The sequence below is a fragment of the Bactrocera oleae genome, chromosome 2, assembly GCF_042242935.1.
Source record: "Bactrocera oleae isolate idBacOlea1 chromosome 2, idBacOlea1, whole genome shotgun sequence".
In the NCBI taxonomy this organism is placed as follows: Eukaryota; Metazoa; Arthropoda; class Insecta; order Diptera; family Tephritidae; genus Bactrocera; species Bactrocera oleae.
In genome coordinates, this window is record NC_091536.1 from 96,082,037 (window position 1) to 96,104,152 (window position 22,116).

Genomic DNA, 22,116 nt, shown 5'->3' on the forward strand with positions numbered 1-22,116 from the left:
GTACATATGATATATTCGTATGTAATATATAGATATGTAACGATGTATGATTATACTTCTGTCGCATAAAACGCTTTTACTTCTCAACTACAAGCAATTTCGCCGTAAGCTCATATGTTACCGAATACTTCCGCTTGCATTGAAAATCTCAAGGATATGTTTATCAATGCAATCAGTGTTTATATGTGCACATAGATGTGTGTGTGTTTGAGTATAGTTTACATTTAACATTGGTGACATTCGATTCATTGCTGCGGGCAGTCTGGTGAATTGTCAAAAGGGTTATGTGAACGATTTACACAAACAAATGTATGTCTGTACATATGTGTACACTATGTATGTTGACAGAGAGGATTTGTTGACACTGTTGACTAAATATTCAAACTATTTTGTAATTTTTTTGGATCATTTCAAAATTTAAATTCAAACTGAGGGTGAAAGTATGAATTTAAAGTTACTAATTACATACATATAATTATAAAATATTGTATACGGTATAAAAACCAATCAATGCCCATTAAAAATATAAAAAATATTATTTTATTTACATATATACTCGATAGTAAACGTATCCGTTTCCACTAATACAATATCAACAGTGCAAAAAAATCCAGTTTGCCACAAATGAAATCGATATTCACTTACAAATACCCTTAGTCCTTCAAAACATTTAGATTTATCCATATGCAACCTCATACGTGAAGAAGAACACTCATGTGATCTACATATATTTACTTGTCGCGCAAGTTCAAGGAAAGTTCCTGCAGGAAGAGCATGATGAAATTCAATACGCCTAAGTAGGTTTGTAAGCAAAGTAATTTAAAATTGAATTTCACATCCTTTCGTTTTGTCACGAACTGCGGTTGAAGCGGTGTGCCAATAAAAATATTTTTCTGCACTTAATTAAAAGAACAAATATGTATGCTTTAGGGTTGCATGAGCGTAATTATTTTTAATATAACAGCACTATACGATGCCAGTATGATGATTCAGCGAGTATTTTTGATTTTATGTTACACTCACTCTTGGCAGTAATCGTCGCTTAAATCAAGGCATAATTTAAAAGTAAACACTACCCTACATACAAATAAAACAGTAAGTAAAATAAATTTAAATTTTTTCTATATCTAAAAAGTACTCTTGACCATTTTCTATAAACACTAAGTAATTATTCTCCCATTTTGATTGATTAATTGATAGAAAAACCTCCTTTCACCTAAACTCGATGAGTATATACGAGTATGTAAATCACTTGCGAAGATGTTCGCGAAACGTCCACCTAGGTTTCAACCGCAAACACCTGCTCAGCGATTACTCGCTAACTGTTAGCGTGAGAGAGTGCACGCACGATCGAATGTTAAGTGAAATTAGTGACTTTAAGTGTGAGCTGTCGTGCGTCAATTTCACATCGTCGAACAAATATTTTATCGATTACATCTATTTATATAGTTAAATTAAATAACAAATATTAACTGTAGCTAATTATACTTTCTCATGAATATTCCTTATTTACTGAAAACAAATTAGAATATCATTTAAAATGCTAAGTGTGACAGAGTGATAACTAGACAAGTAATTTAATGTTTGAACTAAGAGTCAGGCCCGTTAATTGGATCAATTAACCTAGTATAAGGAACATGTTACACATATATAAGTACATATGTACTTGTGCAAGTATATATGTATCTATATGTGTATGCATATATGTACTTATTTGTTTAATTATGACGTCTAAGTTGACATTCAATGGGATATGTCCAATTAAACGTTGGGTCAGAGTCATGCCATTGATGTTCATTAATAAAGCCATAAAATACTAAAATACACATCCGAGTACATACTATGTATGTATATATATTGTACATATGTACATATGTTTATACAATCCATTCTACATGTGACAACGCAGATCGGTCGTTCATTCATAATTTTCGGTAGCAATAAAAATAGACATATGTACTCATATATGTATATATCGGTATTTATATTATATAATGACATGCTGATTAAACTGCATAAACAAGTATTAGTTTATACCTATGTTCACATACAAACATTTAATGTGTTGAAGTACGTGCGTGCGAATAATTTACTTGCAGTATTTACAATTTACACATGTAAATATTTTTGTTTATGGCATAACACAGAGTCAAGTGCAGTGATAAGAAAGTAGGAGCTCTAGGCGTCTTTGAAATTTTATAACATCTGTCATATAAGCTTAACCGAAAACATGTATATACCATTAAAATATAGAGAAAACGTAGATGATATCCATATTATTTATTTTTTAGCAAATATTTTGATCTGGGAAGCTAACTTCAAAGACTGGAAAAATTATTTTTTCCTTATGACTCACTCAAAAAATTGGTTGGGACTAACACCTGATCGTGTGTTGTATAGTGTTATGTATTCAGTAAAGTTTGAAAATCCTATATTACAAAGAAAACTCCAACTCTTGTTAAAAATTAGAGCACTGCTAAAAGCTGCGTCTTCTGTTAATGTAAGCTTGATAGATTGTTGAACAAATGGCTCAAAATTTATCAAAAGAGAGAGAGAGTGATGTCAAAAAAATTTCGTGGTGGAGTTTGACTTTGCAAGTTTGAAGAAATCGTTCTAGAACTTACAACCCCTTATAGAAACTTTTAAACCCAAAACAAATTTATATACAATAAATAAATAAAATTATTCAGAGCTTACTTAATTTATGGGCTACCTAGAAAAATAGAGATAACATTGCGGCACGCTATGTCATAAACGTATTAAACTTTTAAATTTCCATACCTTCCTTTCGTTCATGACGTCACGAACTAATGCATTCTTCTGTCATACGCAGTTCGTAAAAGTAACGAAACGAGATTGTCGTATTCTCTATGTTTACGATTGTTGCTGCTCTAACTTATCTGATAAATGAATCAGACGTAGTGCTAAGGGAGTGCGCAACATTTTCTCTCTCTCTTTACAGATTTTAACATATATGGTATATAGAACGGAGGTTCATAGAGCTTTAAAATTTGATTTTAAGGTTATATAACTATTTTTTTGATTTTTGTTAATTTCTTGAGATCTGTTTAACAAACCACGTTATTTTTAAAATTTCTCGGATAAAAACCACCAAATTTTAAAATATGGTCATAAATTCATAGCTTGCATGGTATTTTTCGTGCTGTTGTACGTGATAAAAAGGATTGGAGGTGAAAAAAATGGATCAATAAAGTGCAGATGAAATTAAGTGACTCGATCTTAACTAAAAAAACTGTTAATAAATGCCATAAGCGTTTCCAAGAAGATCGTGAATATGCAACGGTCAAATTAGATATAACAGGGTCAAACCAACGCTTCTCAACTGGGAAATCGTTGAAGAAGTGAAGTTTGTACTTGTCAAGCAAATTTAGCAGATGTGTTTAGAAAAGGTTGTTCGCAAAGTGCTCAGTTACGATCGGAAGAGCCGTCTCACTCACCGTTATTTATGCATTTTTTTCTTAGCCAAAAATCCTTTATCAGCCGATTCATCGGAATCTCACCTTTTATGTGTTTCAGCAAACTTAAGATATCCATGAAAGAAGGTAAATTTACAACATTGAAGAAACTCTGAACCAGTTAACGAAATGATAGCATACGTATTAGGTGGTTTTATATCTGAAGGGTACAACATTTTCCAATTAACGGTAGACTTAGTCAAAACCGAGGCCAAAACTATTATTATTATTTGTTATTGTGTATATTTCCGAAAATTATATATACATATATACTTAGACGCATATTTACTTGTAAGTAAAACTTTCTTAATTGTAGTGAATAAATTTGAATATTTGACAGCTGTCAAACGACTTGTTTTGACTTTCAATATGCTATTCAACGGGCGTAGCCGCCTAATATTTCACATATTTACGCGAAAATGAGAGGGTACGCACATGAGTCACGATCAAGGTCGCTCAAATGATCAAACACATTTTAAAATACAGCATTCAGAGTTAGAGTTTGAACGCAAATTACACCAGTAGGGGTTTGAAAGCGCTTAACCTAGGTATGTAAATATATTATATTTGAAATTTCGAATACCTTTACACACACGTTAATGTAAATTTGTTGACTGCATGCCATGTGACAAAGACATTATGCACTGTATTAAATAGAAATAAATAGTGTTTGTGACTAACTTTTTTTTAAGTACAATGCTTATTTTATTTTTTTAAATTTCATTGCAAATAATTTACTGCACATTAATGAGTGTAATTACTTGTATACAAGTATGTACATACTCAGATGTAATTAAAATAAAATCCCATATTTCTAATTTTACTATTTTGTTAATATTTTACAACAGAAATGAAGCAAATTGTAATTAAACAATTATTATTTATAGTGATTTTATCACAGCGCCATAACCTGGCGTGGTGATTATATATCTTCAGCATTTTTAATTATTCGAGCTATAAAATTGTGAAATACGAGTAATTTGTTCGAAATTTGAAACACATACGTTGGTGCTATTTTTTGAAATCACCGTTAGATCTTTTGTACTGTCCCTCTTCCTTTATATAGCATTTTTCTCGTTAAACCTCAATTAACTTTCAAAAATCATATCGACAATGATAACAGTTTATTAAGTTGATGAGATCTAGTGAAAACCAGAGAGAGAAAAAAAGTGAAGTATACTTTGCACAAAATGTATAACGTAAATTCCCAAGTCGGGGCTTCACTATCTCTCGAAGACCTCATGAACTCCGCCTTTGGTGTCAGATGTCATTATGTCAATGTAAACTCAGATATAACACGGGTCAACAAAAAAAAATTGTTGTTTGTCTTAAACTTTATACTATGATTTTTCGATTATTTAGACACAAAAACGAAAAGAAAATACTTTTTTTTTGGTATAAAGTTTGCTTTTGCGATAGTTATAGTAATAATAATAATTTATTCAATTTTTTAAAAATTTCAATTAGTTTTAATGCATTCAAAAATACCGCGAGATTGGAGTGGAGTTTTTATATTCAGAGAGTGCCTCCAGATGGCACTCGAGTGATAAATAAGGATCAGGTGTTTCGTACATATCCAGGAAACGTTAAAATGTCATCAGTGTAAATACGTTGCTGATATATTTTGTTATATATGTGGTGAATTTATGAAAGTTAGAGACACTAAATATGAGTTAAAATCATGTCATATTTTGACTGTACTGTTCGAAATCAAGATACATCATGGACTCCACATGTTGCTTGTGGTTATTGTAAAAGATGTTTGGATGGTGAGCGATTTTTAATTGAGCGGCGAATTTACTGTAATAGAAATTGATTTAAATTATATATTTTAGGCTGGTATCGAGGTGAAAAAAGGTCTATGAAGTTTGCGACACCAAGAATTTGGCGTGAACCAAAGACCATGTCCATGATTGCTACTTTTGTATTGTTAACTCGAGTAAACGACGTAGAGGTAAAAATGCAAAACCTGTCGAATATCCTGACTCGACCAGTGCCTGAGCCACCAAAGAATCTATCTCAAAAAAGTAACTCATCTCTGAGTTCATATAAAAGTAATTCCGATAAAGAGTTTTTACCTACCCCAGAACAACCAAATTACCATCTTATTACTACAGAAGATTATGATGACCCAATAAGAGATTTAAATTTACCAAAAAATAAAACAGAGCTTTTAGGCTCTCTGTTAAAATAGTGTAATTTGCTTGATGATGTTAATATAACAGATCAGCGAACTAGGCATGAGACATTTTCAACGTTTTTCACAAAAGAAAATGTTGTTTTTGCAATGACATCAAAGGTATGTTTGAAGAAATTGGCATATCTTGCATTCCTAGCGAATGGCGTTTATTCATCGACAGCTCTACCAAAAGCTTGAAAGCCGTTTTATTACACATCGGAAATAAATTTCCATCCCCACTAATTGCTCACTCGGTACGTATGAAAGAAAATTATAATAGTGTTAAAATCTTGCTTGACACAGTAAAGTATGACGAGTAAAATTGGCAGTTGATTGGTGATTTTAAAATGGTCGGATTTTTAATGGGATTACAGAGCGGCTATACCAAGTTTCCGTGCTATCTGTGCTTATGGGACAGCAGAGCGGATGCTAAGCACTACATTCAACGGTCTTGGCCTGAAAGAACCGAATTTTGTACCGGGAAACAAAACGTAAAATTCTGTTCTATTGTGGAAGCAGAAAAAGTGTTAATGCCACCTTTCCATATTAAGTTGGGATTGATGAAACAATTCGTGAAAAAACTCGACCAAACTTCAGAAGCTTTTGAATACTTAAGAAATTTTTTTCCGAAAATATTTAGAAGCAAAGGTAAAAGCTGGGATTTTTGTTCGTCCACAAATCAGAAAAATTTTAAATTAATAAAAATGATAAATACATTTATCCATGTAGTTCTACCTTAAATTAAACATTAAAACCACACATTTTGAGAAAATTCGTTTAATTAGTTTCCTGACCACAAAAGAAAACTTTTGAAGGTCATATATTTCTTTTTAATGTATTTGTGACCTAAACTAAAGAAATTGTACACTTTCAAGTCGAGGTCAAATTTCGTGTTGACCCCTGTAATATAAACAAACAACAACTGCGAAAAGTTGGCATTGTTTATTAAAGAAATTGTGGGTTCATTCCAAGTTCCAGTGAAGCAACATTTTTCAATTATTTTCAATATTTTAGTGCGAACAAGAAAAAACGTTAACTTCGGCTGCACCGATGCTATATATGGCACATACGTAATAATCTTCACTGGTGCATTTCTTATAGCATAATAGGTTATAAAAAGATTTTTATATTGATTTTGATCGGTAAGTTATATCGCAGCTACATGCTATAGTGGTTCGATATGAATAACTTGTTCGAAGATTATACCGTTGACTAAGACAATAATCTGTGTCGAATTTCATGAAGATATCTTGCCAATTAAAAACGTTTTTCAGGCAAGGATTTGCTTTTGATCGGGCGGACAGTGAGCCGGACACATGAATATCGCTAAATCGACTGAGCTCGTCACGATAATCATTTACCAGTTGTACTGGTATGAAGTGAGCGTTAAGATACAAATGTATTGTTTGGGAACATTTGTTGTGAACGAGCCCTAATTTTGTTTCTGTTTGGTTGGCATGACATCTGTCAAACATATTCAATAACCTTACAGTCATTCAACAAACAACATCATATTTTTTCATGGTGTTGAAAATGTCAAATTTTGTGCCGAAAAGTGACTATTTGCGGAGAGCATTAATTTTTTGTTTCCAACTGAATGCTTGTCGAGGCATATGGTGATCATGCCCTTTCAGAAGCAACATGCAAAAGATGGTTTCAACGGTTCAAAGATAACGATTTTGATGTGAGAAATGTAGAAGGTGGAAAACCACCAAAAGAGTTTGAAGACGCCGAACCGTAAGAAATATTGAATGAAGATGATACTTTGAGTCAAAAGAAAATGGCAGCCATGTTAAATATTAGAAAACAAACAATTTCAGACCGTTTTAAAACTATGGAAAAAATTCAAAAGTGTGGAAAGTGGGTGCCAAGACAAATGAAAAACCGAAAAAATACACAAGTTTTACTTCAAAGACACGAAAGAAAATCAGTTTTGCATTGAATTGTCATTGGCGATAACAAGTGGATATAATTTCAAATCATCGGTTAATCCGGGACAACCATCAACATCGACGGCAAAATCAGATCGCACAGAAGGGTGTGGTATATCATGAGCTTCTAAAACCTGGTGAAGCTGTTAATACTAATCGCTACAGACATCAAATGATCAATTTCAACCATGCATTGATCGAAAAGCGACCAGAATGGGCCAGAAGACACGACAAAGTAATTTTGTTACATGACAATGCACACAAAGCAAATCCGGTTCAGGATATTGAACTTGGCTGGGAGCTGCTACCCCAACCGCTGTATTCACCAGACTTGGCACCTTCCGATTACCATTTTTTTCATCGATGGGGCACGCATCGGCTGAGCAGCACTTCGATTCCTACGAAAAAGTCGAAAATTAGGTTGCTTCAAGACGAAAATTTCTATTGGCATGTTATCCACAAATTGCCAGAAAGGTGGTCAAAATGTGTAAAAAGCAATGGTCAACACTTTACACATTGCCATTCAAAATTAGTATTTCATTTTCAGCAAATTGAATTGAATAAAAGACAAATGGATATATATGTTATATTTGATAGGGTTTCCGACGTTTGCTTCTGTCTTCTTTCAATTAGTCGCAGATGAGTGTCTCGAAAGTACGATTAAAAAATGTTAGTGAGCTCACGTTTCTCTAACAAAAACACAGTGATCAATAATTACAGTAAATTTTAAGGAAAATGCCGAATAAAGTATTATAATAAAGTTATTCAACGAAATTGAGTTTCATATTATTATTAATAATAATTATACTAGATTTAAATTATATAAAATGTCCTCATCCCTTTTCAAACTATGGCAATTTCATAACAAATTTTAAGAAACCTAAATTTACACAGCTTTCAAAGCTTCTTTTCATTCATTATAATTTTTACAACTTTGCAGGTTGACGATTTATCCTCATGGCCAGCACTTTATGATAATATTTAGCTAATTATGGCGAATAGATGAGCAACAAACTAAGTACCGAACATTCGCAACTTTTTACAAACAATACATATAATACATAAATAAATTGTTTGAGAAAAGATCAATCTAAACAATAAATCTCCTCGAAGAGTAGTACAAAGCATGGTACTTAAGGACATACACGTCCGTGAAAATATCAATATGGATAATCATCGTACGAACACAACACTTACCAATACCACGCCGACAACAACATTCACGACGCGTCGTGGTTACACCTTTTCGGGTACAACACTCTTTCTGATCGCCGCCTGTTTTGTATGCACGCTACTTGCGGTCAGTTTCATCATATTCAATGTGGCAACGTGTGAACAACAGCTTACACCATTGCCGGATGAGGAAGTCATTTGTACGACGGTAAAGAAGCATATACTGAAGTCTAGCAGCACAACTGATGAAGCTAAAGAGCAAACACACTACGAACGTGACGTACGCCTGCCGCGTTCGCTGAAGCCGCAGAAATATAATATATCCCTTGTGCCATACCTACTCAATAATAATTTCACATTCGAAGGGGAGGTACACATTCAAGTGATTGTACTGGAGGACTGTCATAACATTACCATGCATGCCATCGATTTGAATATCACCAAAAACGATGTATCCGTGCGACATATTGGCAGGTCAACGGCAACGTCGGCATTGCAGCCGGCTTTGGCAGAGCATGCTCGGTATGTACCGGAAATTGATGGCGTAGAACTGAGGATACGAAAACAATACATGCTCGAGAGCAAGCAGTTCTTCATCATCGAACTGTATGACAAACTAATAAAGGGTGGCGTGTACGAGATAAGTATCCGGTTCAGTGGTCTAATACAGGATTATCTGCAGGGCTTCTATCGCAGTTCGTATCAAGTGGGCAACGGAAAGCGGTAAGTCTACTGTTTTTGCTAATTATGCGCATGGTACAAGTGCGTATGTCAATTAGTGTGACTCAGCTGAGTGACAGGTGAAGCGCAGTTAAAAGTTAGGCATACATACGCTTTTGTAGGTTAAGATGACCGAAATCAAACGAAATTTTCCGAATTTGGGGCATATGGCGTATTAAAAAAGTTTAAAAAGGGTTTTGTCGGCAAAAAAAAAGAGCGCGTTATTAGTCAAGATTTACAAGTAGATATTTTAGGTTATATTGAAATGGTCGATAAATTCGTAATGTTATCAGACCACAAAAATATGGAAGCTAACCGTTCCCAGAAACGGAATCTGCCCTTACCGATAAATGCTGGATTTATATTCTTTAAACTCGTCAGTATTTCACAAAAATGTTTCGAATATTTTTGATGCCGCTACAACAACAAACACGACATCGAATCCAATATGTCAATTGACGCGACCTTTTATTCAATCTGGGAAATATGATCCTAATATGCAATGGTATAGGCTGATATTGCCGATAGGATCACATTATTTCAGCTTTTCCAGACATTTCCATTGTTATAAAAAAAGCTGAAAACTTAAGGTTACATTCCATCTCCCACCCTAACGGAGATCCAAATTCAAAAGAGTCAAACAGTGCTTTCAGATTCTATTCTAAAATTGTTAATTGGCGGTCATACGACACTAGAAAGTATATTCTTCAAACCCTATATTTAACCCTCACTTACTCTCTCTGTCTCTTTGCGTTTCGCGCCCAATTTGGCTATAAATATGTAAAATCATATTTCAACAAAAAATCCAACTTTCCTTTTTTACAGTTGGCTGGTGTCTACGCAGTTTCAAGCCACTGATGCCAGGCGAGCGTTTCCCTGCTTCGATGAGCCGTCGTTGAAAGCAAACTTCTCACTGAAAATAGCTCGACCACGTAACATGACCACGGTGTCTAATATGCCTATCGTTTTTACAAAACCACAGTAAGTATCGTATACCTTGAAGTAACTGAATATTAAAAAAAAGGTTCCATTAAACTTTTAGCGAGTCTCTCTCGAACTATGTATGGGATCAATTCGCTGAAAGTCTACCTATGTCTACATATTTAGTAGCCTACGCCATTTCGGATTTCGATCACATTTCCGACGGCAACTTTTCCGCGTGGGCGCGAAAAGACGCAATTCAATCGGCGAGTTATGCGCTAAGCGTTGGTCCGAAAATTTTAAAATTCCTGGAAGAATATTTCGATTTGCCATTCCCACTGCCAAAGCTCGATATGATAGCGCTACCCGATTTCCAAGCTGGTGGGATGGAGAATTGGGGTTTGATCACCTACAGGTATATTATGGAATATAATAATATTTAAGTTTAAGTCACTCACTGTTACACTATTAAAGGGAGACTACAATGCTTTTCGAAGAAGGCGTCTCCGCTACAACTAACAAACAACGCATTGCCAGTGTTGTTGGACACGAATTGGCTCATCAATGGTTTGGCAATCTGGTAACACCCAGCTGGTGGTCGGATATTTGGCTAAATGAGGGATTCGCTAGTTATATGGAGTACATAACAGTTGATGCCATTCATCCGGATTGGAAAGTTCAGGATCAATTTGTGGTTAGCGAACTGCAAAATGTTTTCCATTTGGATGCGCTGTCATCATCGCACAAAATTTCGGTGGAGGTCTTTAATCCGGATGAAATTTCAGAAATTTTCGATCGTATCTCTTATGGCAAAGGTTCGACCATTATACGCATGATGAGCCACTTTCTAACTTCTAAAGTCTTTCGACGGGGTCTGAGCAAGTACCTAAAGGAAATGTAGGTTGCTGGTAATATATATATACAAATTATAAATTTAACAACTCTCATCTCTCACAGGTCCTATAATGCCGCCGAGCAGGACGACTTATGGCGCTTCCTAACAAATGAAGCAATTTCCGCAGGTTTACTTGATCGCAATACCACCGTTAAAGAAATCATGGATACGTGGACTTTACAAGTGGGTTATCCTGTACTCACCGTTACACGCTCTTCAAATGCACACGCCATACATATGGAACAACAACGTTTCGTATTTTCAAATCAGTCGGATGATGGCGATTCCAACAATGATGATAATCCACTTTGGTGGATACCTATCACATACACCACATCAAGGGAATTGAATTTCGAAAACACACGTCCGATTACGTGGGTGCCGCGCAGTGAAACCTACGAAATTGATGATCGTAATCTTTCGACAGCCGAATGGTTCATTTTCAATATCCAACAAACCGGTTACTATCGCGTCAACTATGATGCCGATAATTGGAAAGCAATTACAACACATCTTATGCAGCCGCAAAAATATAGAAGTATTAGTCCTGCTAATCGCGCACAATTAATAGATGACACTATGAATTTGGCGCGCGGCGCATATCTGAGTTACGAAACGGCATTGAATCTAACGCGTTATCTCAAACATGAAATGGATCATGTGCCCTGGAAGGCGGCCATGACGGCATTTAACTTTATCGACTCGATGTTGGTGAATCAGGGAGACTACGATATATTGAAGGTAAGTTGATCTGATAGATGATTAGAGTCTTCTACTATTTGCAGATTGTATTCGAAAGTTATACAGACAATGGAGGACCTCTTCCGCTATAAATAACCTTCGAGAAATACACTCAAAGGCCTGACATTCAATGTCGACTGCTTTCGTTGCGGTTCGAAATCACTTAATACTTACTTGTTGACACCAAGATCTAATTTTCAAAAAGTCATTCTACTAAGCTTAATAAAACCAAGTCGCATTTATATTAGTTTAACGGCGTAGAAAATTCTCGGAATAGTTAAGAAAATTGTTGTCAAGATAAAAGTTTGTTACCGAATATAGATCTAGATCCATTCTGGCTAAGATATTAGAATATAGATCCAGATCCATTCTCGTAACCCGGACTAGACTTGCGAATTATCCGTTCTCAACTAGTTAGCTCTATGTGACTGGAGAGAACTTGCGTTTAGATCGGATCAAGACTGGGATCAGGGCTAGACCCATTAAAATTTTAAAATAATAATTTTCTACTGGATATTTTTCTAATATTATTATATTGTGCAGAAAACTTAAAACATATCTAGATGTGTTAATATTATTAGATTCAAAAATTAAAAGATTTCGTGTTGTCTCTTTATCGCTATATTTACAATAGTTACGGAATCGCACACATAACCTAACTTCCTCAATTTGTATTAAAATTGCATAAATTTTTATTTCAGAACTATCTTTTGGATCTGCTGGAAAATGTCTACAAAGACGTTTCGCCGAATAATTTCACCGATGATGCCGATAAGGGCGAAGATATGCTCAAACTATTCAAACGTGTGGAAATTTTAAATATGGCCTGCCATTTGGGACATCGTGACTGCATTTTAGAAAGCGCGCGCCACTTCCAAAATTGGATAGAGGTACCCAACCCGGATACCAATAATCCGTAAGTAGCGAGCGATGTGTTTGAAGCAATAGTTTTTATTAATTCACAATTGTTTTTTGTGGAAACTCGTTAGTATACCGCCAAACCTACGCGGCATCGTTTATTGCACGGCAATACAATATGGCAACGAATTTGAGTGGGACTTTGCATTCCAGCGCTATCGCAGCACGTCGGTTTCAACGGAAAAGGAATTGCTGCTCAGCGCATTGGGCTGCTCGCTCGAGCCATGGATCTTGTCGCGCTACCTGCGGCGCTCAATTAGTGGCGAGGACATACGCAAACAGGACGTTTACAGGGTGTTCGCGGCGGTGTCGAGCAATGTGGTGGGCCAGCAGATCGCCTTCGACTTCATGCGCAACAATTGGAATGAAATCAAAACTTAGTAATATTTAATTTTTAAATTAAATTTCTTTTTTTTGTAATTTTCATAACGGTTTCTATTATGCAGCTTGGGTTCAACAATGTCCAATATAAATGCGATACTGAAATACGCCACAAAACGCATGAATTCGAAATTTTTCCTCGCCGAGTTGGAATCGTTCATCAAAACCGATGTCAAGGATAACGGCCGTTCCATACAACAAATTCTCGAACAGGTGCGTGTAAATGTGGACTGGATGGCACGGAACTACCATGACATCATACAGTGGCTGCAACGCGAGGCAACCACAAGACAACAACAAAACGGTGCTACAGCAGCGATTCATTAAGTCTCCAGCGGTGTTTTTTTTTATCGAGATTTTGTGTATTATTTTATTGTTGTAAAATACATGCAAAATGTCATTTCGTGTGCACTTTGTTGTTGCAGGCTGATGATGTCGTACATTTTCAAGTATTCTATGGTATGTATGTTTGTAAAATTTTACAGCGTGTGTGCCCGCCAATTAAACAGAAACAATTTTCTTACACACATATTTATAAGTAAATTGTGCATATATATACCCACATACACACACAAATGTGTGTGTTACGCTAAAATATTTACAAAACAAATATGAAATTTTGTCATAATTACACAAGTCAGTCTGCTAACATGCGTACATACATACACACAGTTGCATATATATTATATGGTTAGTCTTTAAAAATGTTTTAAGCAACAAATTATGAATATTATATTTTAGCTGTATTTTTATTTAACTTATGTTTAATGTGAATGTGTAAAGTGTGTACTTAATATAAATGAGAAACATTTACTTTGTTTGCATTTTGCTTTCAATGGACCAAATGAAAAAAAACATTATTAGAGCGATCCTGATAGGTAACGAAAATATTAAAGATTTAAATTGTTTACACGCAAAGCGATAAATAACAGATAAAAATCGAAAAAAAATTTCACTATTTGAAGGGTTCATACGATTGGATAAGATTCTGTTTCCACAGCAAACGGTACTACATCATGATCTATTTATCTATCTAAAGGACGAAGATCTGTAAAACAAGAAAAAACTTTAACTTTCCATACAAAAATTTAATTTTTATTGGTCAGTCAGCTACATGCTAAAGTGATCCGATCTTAAAAATGTTTCCGTTACTGTTACCGTAATCCATGTTCCAATTCTATGAAAATATATTGTATTGTTTAATAAAAAAGTTTTCCATACAAACGCTTGATTAAGTTCAGTTTGTATGGCAGCTAGCTGAGTGTTACAAACTTCGTGGCAAACTCGATAAATTCTGTTCAGGGTACAGAAATCTGTAAAATCTCCAAATATGAATGATCTATACGATAAGAGTACAGTCGTTACTACGTGAGCGAAAACAGTATCTGAATACTCCGTTAAAAAAGACACATTAGTTAGTGAAAACAGTTACACCAGAGAAATATTATTCCCCTCATTGTTTATATTTTCTTGTCAGAAGTCAATTACTTTCGTTTTTATTATTACAATTTTTGTTCATGCGCATACAAAAGGACATATGTGCATATGTGCATATGTATGTATTTACATTTTGCTTATAGAGTGGTGTAATTGGTTGCGTAAATTGATAGGGTGATGAAATTTTATTTTCGACCTTGCGCGTTTTCGATATTCCCTCATTGCAATTAACATTTTAGCACAGGTAACATTTGCTCCTTCTCTATTCATTAACATTCTCTGATTTAACATTTGCTCCTTCTCTATTCATTGACATATTAGACTTTTAATACTTTCAAAATTTTAACAAAACTGAAAAATATTTAGAAGATTCAAAATTTTTTGCAACGCTGTAAATCGCTCATGAAATAGGGTCTTCGTGATGTCACATAACCAAACTCAAATGTACTTATGTACAGTGAGCTACTTTTGTTATTTCACAATATAAGCCTAAATAGATTTATACAATGTTAAAAACAGTCATAAGTTGAAGTATGAATGTATATGTTGATTTTTATTTGGAATCAAAAAGTATTTAACAAAATTTATTTTTAATAATAAAAACTAGGACCGGATCTATATCGATATTGGTTTTTATTCTACGATATCGATAAATATTTATTGTTATCGCGACTCATCAGGTATTTGTTGACTGTGTAGAAGATGTTTCTTAAACCATATAAATTACGGAGTAATGCTCCATTAAAAGGTTCTGAATCAAAACGTTTGCGTCAACGAGTGGAAAAGGCATTTCCGGATTCAACGACCGAACAACTCAGTTTAGTGATACCAGCAAAGAGCGCCGTAACGCAGCTGAAATTGACAACGCATGGCGGCACGCAAACGAACGTTTTCTGTGTGGATAAGTTGCCCATGTTCTTCGAACTTGAGTCAGGCGAATTGGCACCGACCTTGTACGCTTTATGGCTCGTGCCGTCCTTGCTTCCTTACTTTACAACACACCGTGAAGTTTTGCCGAAACTTTCAAATGGCGCAGAACTAATGTTGCCTGGTGTAGTGCCCAAAGGTACTGGTATGAATATGTATGGGCGATATCGACAGGGACAATTAATGGCAGTCAATTTGGTTTCCAATGAGTCTGCTGTAGCAGTAGGTTATTTACCCAGATCTTCAGATGATTTGTATATGTGCGGTCGTCAAGGTGTAGCAGTGAAGATGCTGCATATATTTGGTGATAAATTGTTCGGACATGAACCCACATTAATACAACAAGTACCATTAAAAAAGGCGGCGACACTAACAAAAGACGATTTTCCAGAACTAGGTGCTAAGCAGGACAAAAAGAAAAAGGAAGGAAATGATAAGTTGTCGTTGGCGGATATTGTAGCGGCCGCTCAAATGCCTGACACACCTAATCGAGATGCAACACTTCCCGAAGTAGAAAAATTGGAAATTTCCAGTAGTGTAATAGACACGGAGACTAATCAGAATATATCCACAGAAAAAAATGGAATCGATGGAGTTGTGGATTCTGAAGCAGAAACAACGCCAGAAATTTTGCTGAAAAATGCTTTCTTGGCCGCACTGAAAAATAATGGCAAAAATCTTCAATTGCCACTCTTGACCAGTAATTTCTACCGTTTATATGTTGTGCCGGAGGCTTCTCAACCTATTGACTTGAAGAAAACCAAATACAAAAAACTTTCGAATTTTCTTAACGAAATGATCGATCAAGGTTTTATTGTTGTACGCGAAGAATCTAAAGGTGTGGATAAAATTACATCCATAGACCTTGAACATCCGGAAGTGGTTAATTTTATAACCGATTTCAAACCTCCGAAACAAGCAGCAGATGGTGAACTACAAGATCAGCCACTATTTCATTCAGAATTGACAGAAACGTGTACTGTTTCGGATGAAACAGCGCCTTTCTTTGCTAAAATGAATTTTAAGCGCGGGGAAGGTATACCACCCGCACAAATCAAAAAGGTTATACGTGAATATATAAGCAAACATAATCTGCCAAAAGCTGATGCAACAGGCGATACTATACAGTTAGACGCAACGCTTGAAAAAATATGTAACAGCAAATCTGCAACGGTCATTCAAATTTGCAGTGCCATCACTAGCAAAATGGATTACGGCTACCAAATGTGTGAGCTCAAGAATGTAGCATCCAAAAAGCCCCTCATAACAATGTCACTTGCAACTCGTTCTAGAAATAAGAAGGTTACGCTGATCAGCAACGTCGAGTGCTACGGCATTATCGTGCCAGAGTTTATTAAACTGTGTAAGCAAGGCGCGGCGGCCAGTACTACAGTTGTCAAATTCCCACATCAAAAGTGCGAACAACTGCAGATTCAAGGTAATCAGGTGCGCTTTGTTTACAACTTGTTGACCGAAACATACAAAGTCTCACCAAAATGTATATTAGGATTAGAACTGGCTAAATATGATAAGAAACACAAGAAAAAATAAATCAAAAGCACAAATTTGATTAAACGCTTAACTATAAATAACGTTGTTCAACCAGTTGAATTGTAACTAAATAAACAAAAATCTAAACCGAACATTTATTAGTTTAAATTTTAATAGTAAAAATATTTTTGATCATTATGAAACACAATAGCTAATGATTAACAATAATTTATTAAAGTTTCATAAATTTAAATATCAATTTTCCACAACAACAATAATATTTGCATTCTTACGGAACTTCTATTTTTAATAGCCGTTGTATTGCCTTGTGCAATAATCGATGCTCGTATTTTTTGTAATCCCAACGGATTAATGTCTTACATATGTTTATATTAATTGGTTTAATATGCTTTACTTGGCTTTGCCTTGAGCTGCAACAGCCTCAATTGCTTTTCGTACGGTTTCTTCGTCACCAAGGAATTTCATGGAAACAACGGGTTTAAAGTTTTCATCCAATTCGTAAACGAATGGAATGCCAGTTGGCAAATTTAATGCCATAATCTCATCCTCAGAAAGATCTACAAGAAAATGTCTAAATAAGTTTAAACCCTTCAACTTTTCATGTTAAATAACTTACTATCCAAATGCTTAACAATACCGCGCAGACTGTTACCATGAGCAGCGATTATAATTTGCTTGCCTTCTTTCAATTGTGGGATGATAACGTCATTCCAGTAAGGCAGTGTACGTTGAATAGTTAATTTAAGTGACTCGAATTTGGGGAATTCTTCTTGAGATGGGCCATTAGCATAACGAGGATCCTTAACAATGACATCATAGTATGGGTGATCGGGTTCCATTGGTGGTGGTGGAGTATCAAAGCTGCGGCGCCAGATTTTGACCTGCTCCTCACCGTACTTTGCGGCAGTTTCAGCCTTGTTCAAGCCAGTTAGTCCACCGTAGTGACGTTCATTTAAACGCCATGACTTGTTAACCGGAATGCCCGCTTGACCGCTTTCTTTCAGAATAGTTTCCAAAGTGATAATTGCACGATTTAAAACCGATGTGTGTGCAACATCAAATTTCAAGCCAGCATCTTTTACAGCTTTTCCGGCAGCTTGCGCTTCAGCTTTTCCCTTATCACTTAAAGCTGAATCAAACCAGCCGCAGAATTGATTCTTTTGGTTCCACTCAGATTCACCATGTCGAACCATAACAATTCTGTATTTTCCAGACATTTTTATTTAAAATATACTACGTTCAAATCTGTCTAACGAGCTTGATGAGTACGGCTTTAGATAACACCAATGGATAAGAATACCCGAAAGGAAAATTTTATTTGACCTATAAATGACAGCCACAAGGTCATTCGTAGAAACTGACAGTAAAAAGCCGATATTCAGCTATTCAGCATGTGGGAATTTGAAGGGTTGCTATTTGACTAAATGAAAATTTAATAAAACACATTTACCAGTAACATGTGTTAATAATGGAAAAGATCATTGTTAATACGAATCTAGAATGGAATAAGGTTTCAATTTCACTTTTCATGTATAATATTTTATTTTATTTAAATTTGGACATGCTTTACAATTTTTTTAAGTTAGAAAATTAGATGAGGTTTGCACCGCGACTTAAAGTATATTTTGCCATTTTTTCCAGTTAATCCGTTTTACTTTTTTTCATATGTACAAATGTAAGTTTCAATGCGTTGAATCTATTTGGCCTTTCCTTGCGCAGCAACAGCCTCCATTGCTTTTCGGACTGTTTCTTCGTCGCCTAAAAATTTCATGGACACAACTGGCTGCAGGCATTCATTCAATTCGTAAATAAACGGTATACCAGTGGGTAAATTTAGAGCCATTATCTGATCTTCAGATAGATCTATTTACATGTATTATTATTAATTGTTCAATTTACGATATAGCAAATACTTACTGTCTAAATGCTTTACAATGCCTCTCAGACTATTTCCATGTGCCGAAATAATTATCAATTTCCCTGCTTTTATTTGCGGTACTATTGTTTCATTCCAATAGGGTAGAGTGCGCTCTATTGTAAGTTTCAGTGATTCAAACATGGGAAATTCCTCTTTTTTAGGGCCATCTTTATAACGTTCATCGTTAACAATATTATCGTAATACGGATGGTCCTTTTCCATTGGTGGAGGTGGCGTAGCAAAACTTCTGCGCCATATTTGTACTTGCTTTTCTCCATATTTTGCAGCTGTTTCGGCTTTATTTAATCCAATCAGGTTACCATAATGTCGTTCATTTAAACGCCATGTTTTACAAATGGGAATATCCGTTTGGCCAATTTCTTTTAATATTATGTCTAGTGTGATTATAGCCCTACAAAGCAGGGATGTGTGAGCAATATCAAATTTATAGCCTGCCTCCTTTAAAGCTCTCGCTGCTGCCTTTGCCTCGGTTAATCCCTTTTCACTAAGCGCACTGTCATACCAACCACAGAACTGATTGCTTTTATTCCATTCTGATTCGCCATGACGAACCATCACAATTTTATACTTTCCACACTTTTTACTAGGTTCATGTGATTGACGCACATTTGTTGGCATCTGTGTGGGATAAGCACGATTCCATGGCTTATAGGCATAGGAAAATCCAACGGCAGTGCTAAATTGCCTGGTCAAAATTATTCCTAATTTACTAAAAACGTTAGGGTGCCGCGATGCCATATTGCAAAACTAATGCCAAATTAATTCAGCAGATCAGCTGATTTGTAGTAAGCAATTTTGTGGTTGCAAGATCTAGTTTATTTATAAGTCAAAATAAATCCGAAGCCAAAAATTATAATGTTGAAATTTCATATTATCTAAATTTTTGTAATTTTCAAAATAATTTAAACAGTATAGACTACTTCTGACAATGTTTATTAACTAGAAATTGACAAATTCGACAGTTCGTATATACATACATATGTAGGGCTTGACAACACTTCGTTGACATTCTTCTGTTTTTAGTTTTGTAAACAAAGAGGAAAACTGAAACCAGTTTGGTGAACCATTGGTGAACAAAGGACTATGCAATGGAATCTTCAATAAGTGCGCTAGCGGAAAGTAATTGGAAAAGGGTTGGAGGCTGTGAACTATCACAAACCCTACAAACTAGAATAACCCATGAGGACATTTTCATAAGGTAAACAATTGTATTACTGTTTTTGAATACTTTTACGTGATGATATTTTATAGACCTTCTTTGGATCAAATTATAAAAAATGAGAATGCAGTTCTCCTTAAAAAAGGAGAATACAAGGATGCATGTGATCTCCTAGTTCGTTTGAAACGACTTTTTTACAAAATTGACTCCTTATCCTTAGTATGTACAGCTCCAAAACTCGAACTCTTTTTGGGACCACTTAAGGAATATGCAGAGACTTTGTACGGTGAAATTGCAGACGATGAGGATGATAATGATGGCGGTGAAGTGTTCTCATATCGCTATGATATTGAGGTGCAGAAATCAGGCATTACTGAGTTACTACTTAAGGTAAAAAGTGATTCCTAATGATAAACCATTATTTTATTATGATTTTATTATACCCACCTAGTTGCTGACACCGACTGATGATATCTGCATATTTGGTATTTTAATACAAATGGCACCCAACCCCAATGGCATAACGACGGGAATAGAAATCAATATGGAAAATGTTCAAAAGATGCTAAACACGGGGCAGAAAATATCACCAAATGCTGAGAAATGCATGTTATTTATGCAAAAAGCCAAACAAATGCAGGGCATGGGAAATGTCCAATCTTCCACAACACTTTTAGAACAAATGAAGCAGGCGCTGGCTAACCGCGAAGCACCTTCATTGGAGCTCGAAGCTACATTAAAGACTCACATAGACAATAAGTTTGAACAATTAGAACGTAAGATTACTACACATTTAAATATGGTGCTGTCAGAACAAAACAAAAAACTTGATAAAATTTTGCAAATTATGGAAAGCGGAAAACTTAATTAACCTTATACAAAATATAATAATTTTAATAAAGTGACAAATGTATGTGTTTTGTGAGCATCGTAATTTAAATCATTCACATATCCATATAATTTATAGAAGAATTTTAAAACCATTGCGACTTTTTCTTACAAAGTATCAGTATCGCTGTCAATTGGGTAGAGTTCTCCCAAGTTATTTTGGAATTATCTTTCGTACTATAAAATAATCTTTCACCAATCTACCAATGACGCTTACATACTTATGTCCCCCATGTCTGAGGCGTTTAGGCGAACATTACCTTCGAAACTTATCGCTATATTTTGTTTCTATGGAAAATTCATTAGCATTCTCCTGTTTTGGGTTTCTCCCGGCAGAGAATGTATTTAATGAGATATTCATTAATATTCTCTGCAATATGCAATTAACAGCTGATTGTCCGAGCCTGGCACCATGTGAAGAGTTTCTGGATGACAGTCAGGGGCAAAAAATTGTAGTGCTTTTGTAAACTCAAACGTATTTTACTCGTAGAAGCTTTAATAATAATTTTTTATTTCTTTCACATATTAAAGTCTATTTTATTTATACAAAGCAAAAAAAATTTTTTTTTTCTTTGTTTAGCTTGTTTTGCTTTAAATATAAGCGTTTGGTACTCGACTCCAAATAGAATCGAACAAGTAATTTCCCTACTGGGTTGTTGCCGAATTCACAATACTACTGTCGTTTGTTATGCAATGAAATATTCAAGTTCTTTGCATCTCATTAGTAACAAAAAGAGTATATTGATCAAAGCTGTTATATACTTGCATTTATATAATTGCCTGACGAAAACGAGTGAAACAATAAATGCTTGTACAGGTCGCGAATTTTGGTTAGCCGTACCCTTAAAATAAAAAAAAGTAACTGTGGATGCGACAGTTTTAATCTTAGGAATATATCCATGTTTCGAAGAATATGTCC

At 35.1% G+C, this 22,116-nt stretch overlaps 5 protein-coding genes across 6 annotated transcripts in view; 3 read left to right on the forward strand and 2 right to left on the reverse strand.

Moving 5' to 3' along the window:
• LOC106618771 (Suppressor of ER stress-induced death) overlaps nt 1-14,148 on the forward strand; it is a 31,318-nt gene extending 17,170 nt beyond the window's left edge. For both annotated transcript variants that reach the window (XM_036357239.2, XM_036357240.2), the window contains exons 2-9: nt 8,527-9,482; nt 10,305-10,460; nt 10,522-10,815; nt 10,875-11,297; nt 11,358-12,036; nt 12,738-12,952; nt 13,026-13,334; nt 13,401-14,148. In XM_036357239.2, the coding sequence (XP_036213132.2) occupies nt 8,713-9,482; nt 10,305-10,460; nt 10,522-10,815; nt 10,875-11,297; nt 11,358-12,036; nt 12,738-12,952; nt 13,026-13,334; nt 13,401-13,662 (3,108 nt within the window). In that variant the 5' untranslated portion in view covers nt 8,527-8,712 and the 3' untranslated portion in view covers nt 13,663-14,148. The remainder of the gene's footprint in view (nt 1-8,526; nt 9,483-10,304; nt 10,461-10,521; nt 10,816-10,874; nt 11,298-11,357; nt 12,037-12,737; nt 12,953-13,025; nt 13,335-13,400) is intronic.
• A 1,241-nt stretch (nt 14,149-15,389) lies between these two features.
• eIF2D (eukaryotic translation initiation factor 2D) lies at nt 15,390-17,342 on the forward strand. Its single transcript, XM_014236667.3, has one exon. The coding sequence runs from the start codon at nt 15,475-15,477 to the stop codon at nt 17,248-17,250; it is 1,776 nt and encodes a 591-aa protein (XP_014092142.3). The 5' UTR covers nt 15,390-15,474; the 3' UTR covers nt 17,251-17,342.
• A 60-nt stretch (nt 17,343-17,402) lies between these two features.
• Pglym78 (phosphoglyceromutase 78) lies at nt 17,403-18,534 on the reverse strand. The gene is made up of 2 exons (XM_014236668.3): nt 17,828-18,534; nt 17,403-17,768 (listed from the first exon to the last, which is right to left on the reverse strand). Exons 1-2 carry the CDS (start codon nt 18,426-18,428, stop codon nt 17,602-17,604), a joined length of 768 nt encoding a protein of 255 aa, XP_014092143.1. The 5' UTR covers nt 18,429-18,534; the 3' UTR covers nt 17,403-17,601.
• Nucleotides 18,535-18,728: 194 nt separating this feature from the next.
• LOC106618786 (phosphoglycerate mutase 2) lies at nt 18,729-19,987 on the reverse strand. The gene is made up of 2 exons (XM_014236672.3): nt 19,129-19,987; nt 18,729-19,074 (listed from the first exon to the last, which is right to left on the reverse strand). The coding sequence occupies exons 1-2, from the start codon at nt 19,886-19,888 to the stop codon at nt 18,908-18,910; spliced, it is 927 nt and encodes a 308-aa protein (XP_014092147.3). The 5' UTR covers nt 19,889-19,987; the 3' UTR covers nt 18,729-18,907.
• On the forward strand, nt 19,976-21,243 carry LOC106618787 (uncharacterized). Its single transcript, XM_014236673.3, has 4 exons — nt 19,976-20,111; nt 20,174-20,348; nt 20,402-20,699; nt 20,761-21,243. Exons 2-4 carry the CDS (start codon nt 20,239-20,241, stop codon nt 21,178-21,180), a joined length of 828 nt encoding a protein of 275 aa, XP_014092148.3. The 5' UTR covers nt 19,976-20,111; nt 20,174-20,238; the 3' UTR covers nt 21,181-21,243.
• The last annotated feature ends 873 nt before the right edge of the window (nt 21,244-22,116 follow it).

Coding starts and splice junctions, on each gene's coding strand:
- LOC106618787 (XM_014236673.3), top strand. CDS start 20,239: ATGGAATCTTCAATAAGTGCGCTAGCGGAAAGTAATTGGAAAAGGGTT. Junction 20,349..20,401: donor CATGAGGACATTTTCATAAG/GTAAACAATTGT, acceptor GATATTTTATAG/ACCTTCTTTGGATCAAATTA. Junction 20,700..20,760: donor TTACTGAGTTACTACTTAAG/GTAAAAAGTGAT, acceptor ATACCCACCTAG/TTGCTGACACCGACTGATGA.
- eIF2D (XM_014236667.3), top strand. CDS start 15,475: ATGTTTCTTAAACCATATAAATTACGGAGTAATGCTCCATTAAAAGGT.
- Pglym78 (XM_014236668.3), bottom strand. CDS start 18,428: ATGTCTGGAAAATACAGAATTGTTATGGTTCGACATGGTGAATCTGAG. Junction 17,769..17,827: donor TATTGTTAAGCATTTGGATA/GTAAGTTATTTA, acceptor ATTTTCTTGTAG/ATCTTTCTGAGGATGAGATT.
- LOC106618786 (XM_014236672.3), bottom strand. CDS start 19,888: ATGGCATCGCGGCACCCTAACGTTTTTAGTAAATTAGGAATAATTTTG. Junction 19,075..19,128: donor CATTGTAAAGCATTTAGACA/GTAAGTATTTGC, acceptor ACATGTAAATAG/ATCTATCTGAAGATCAGATA.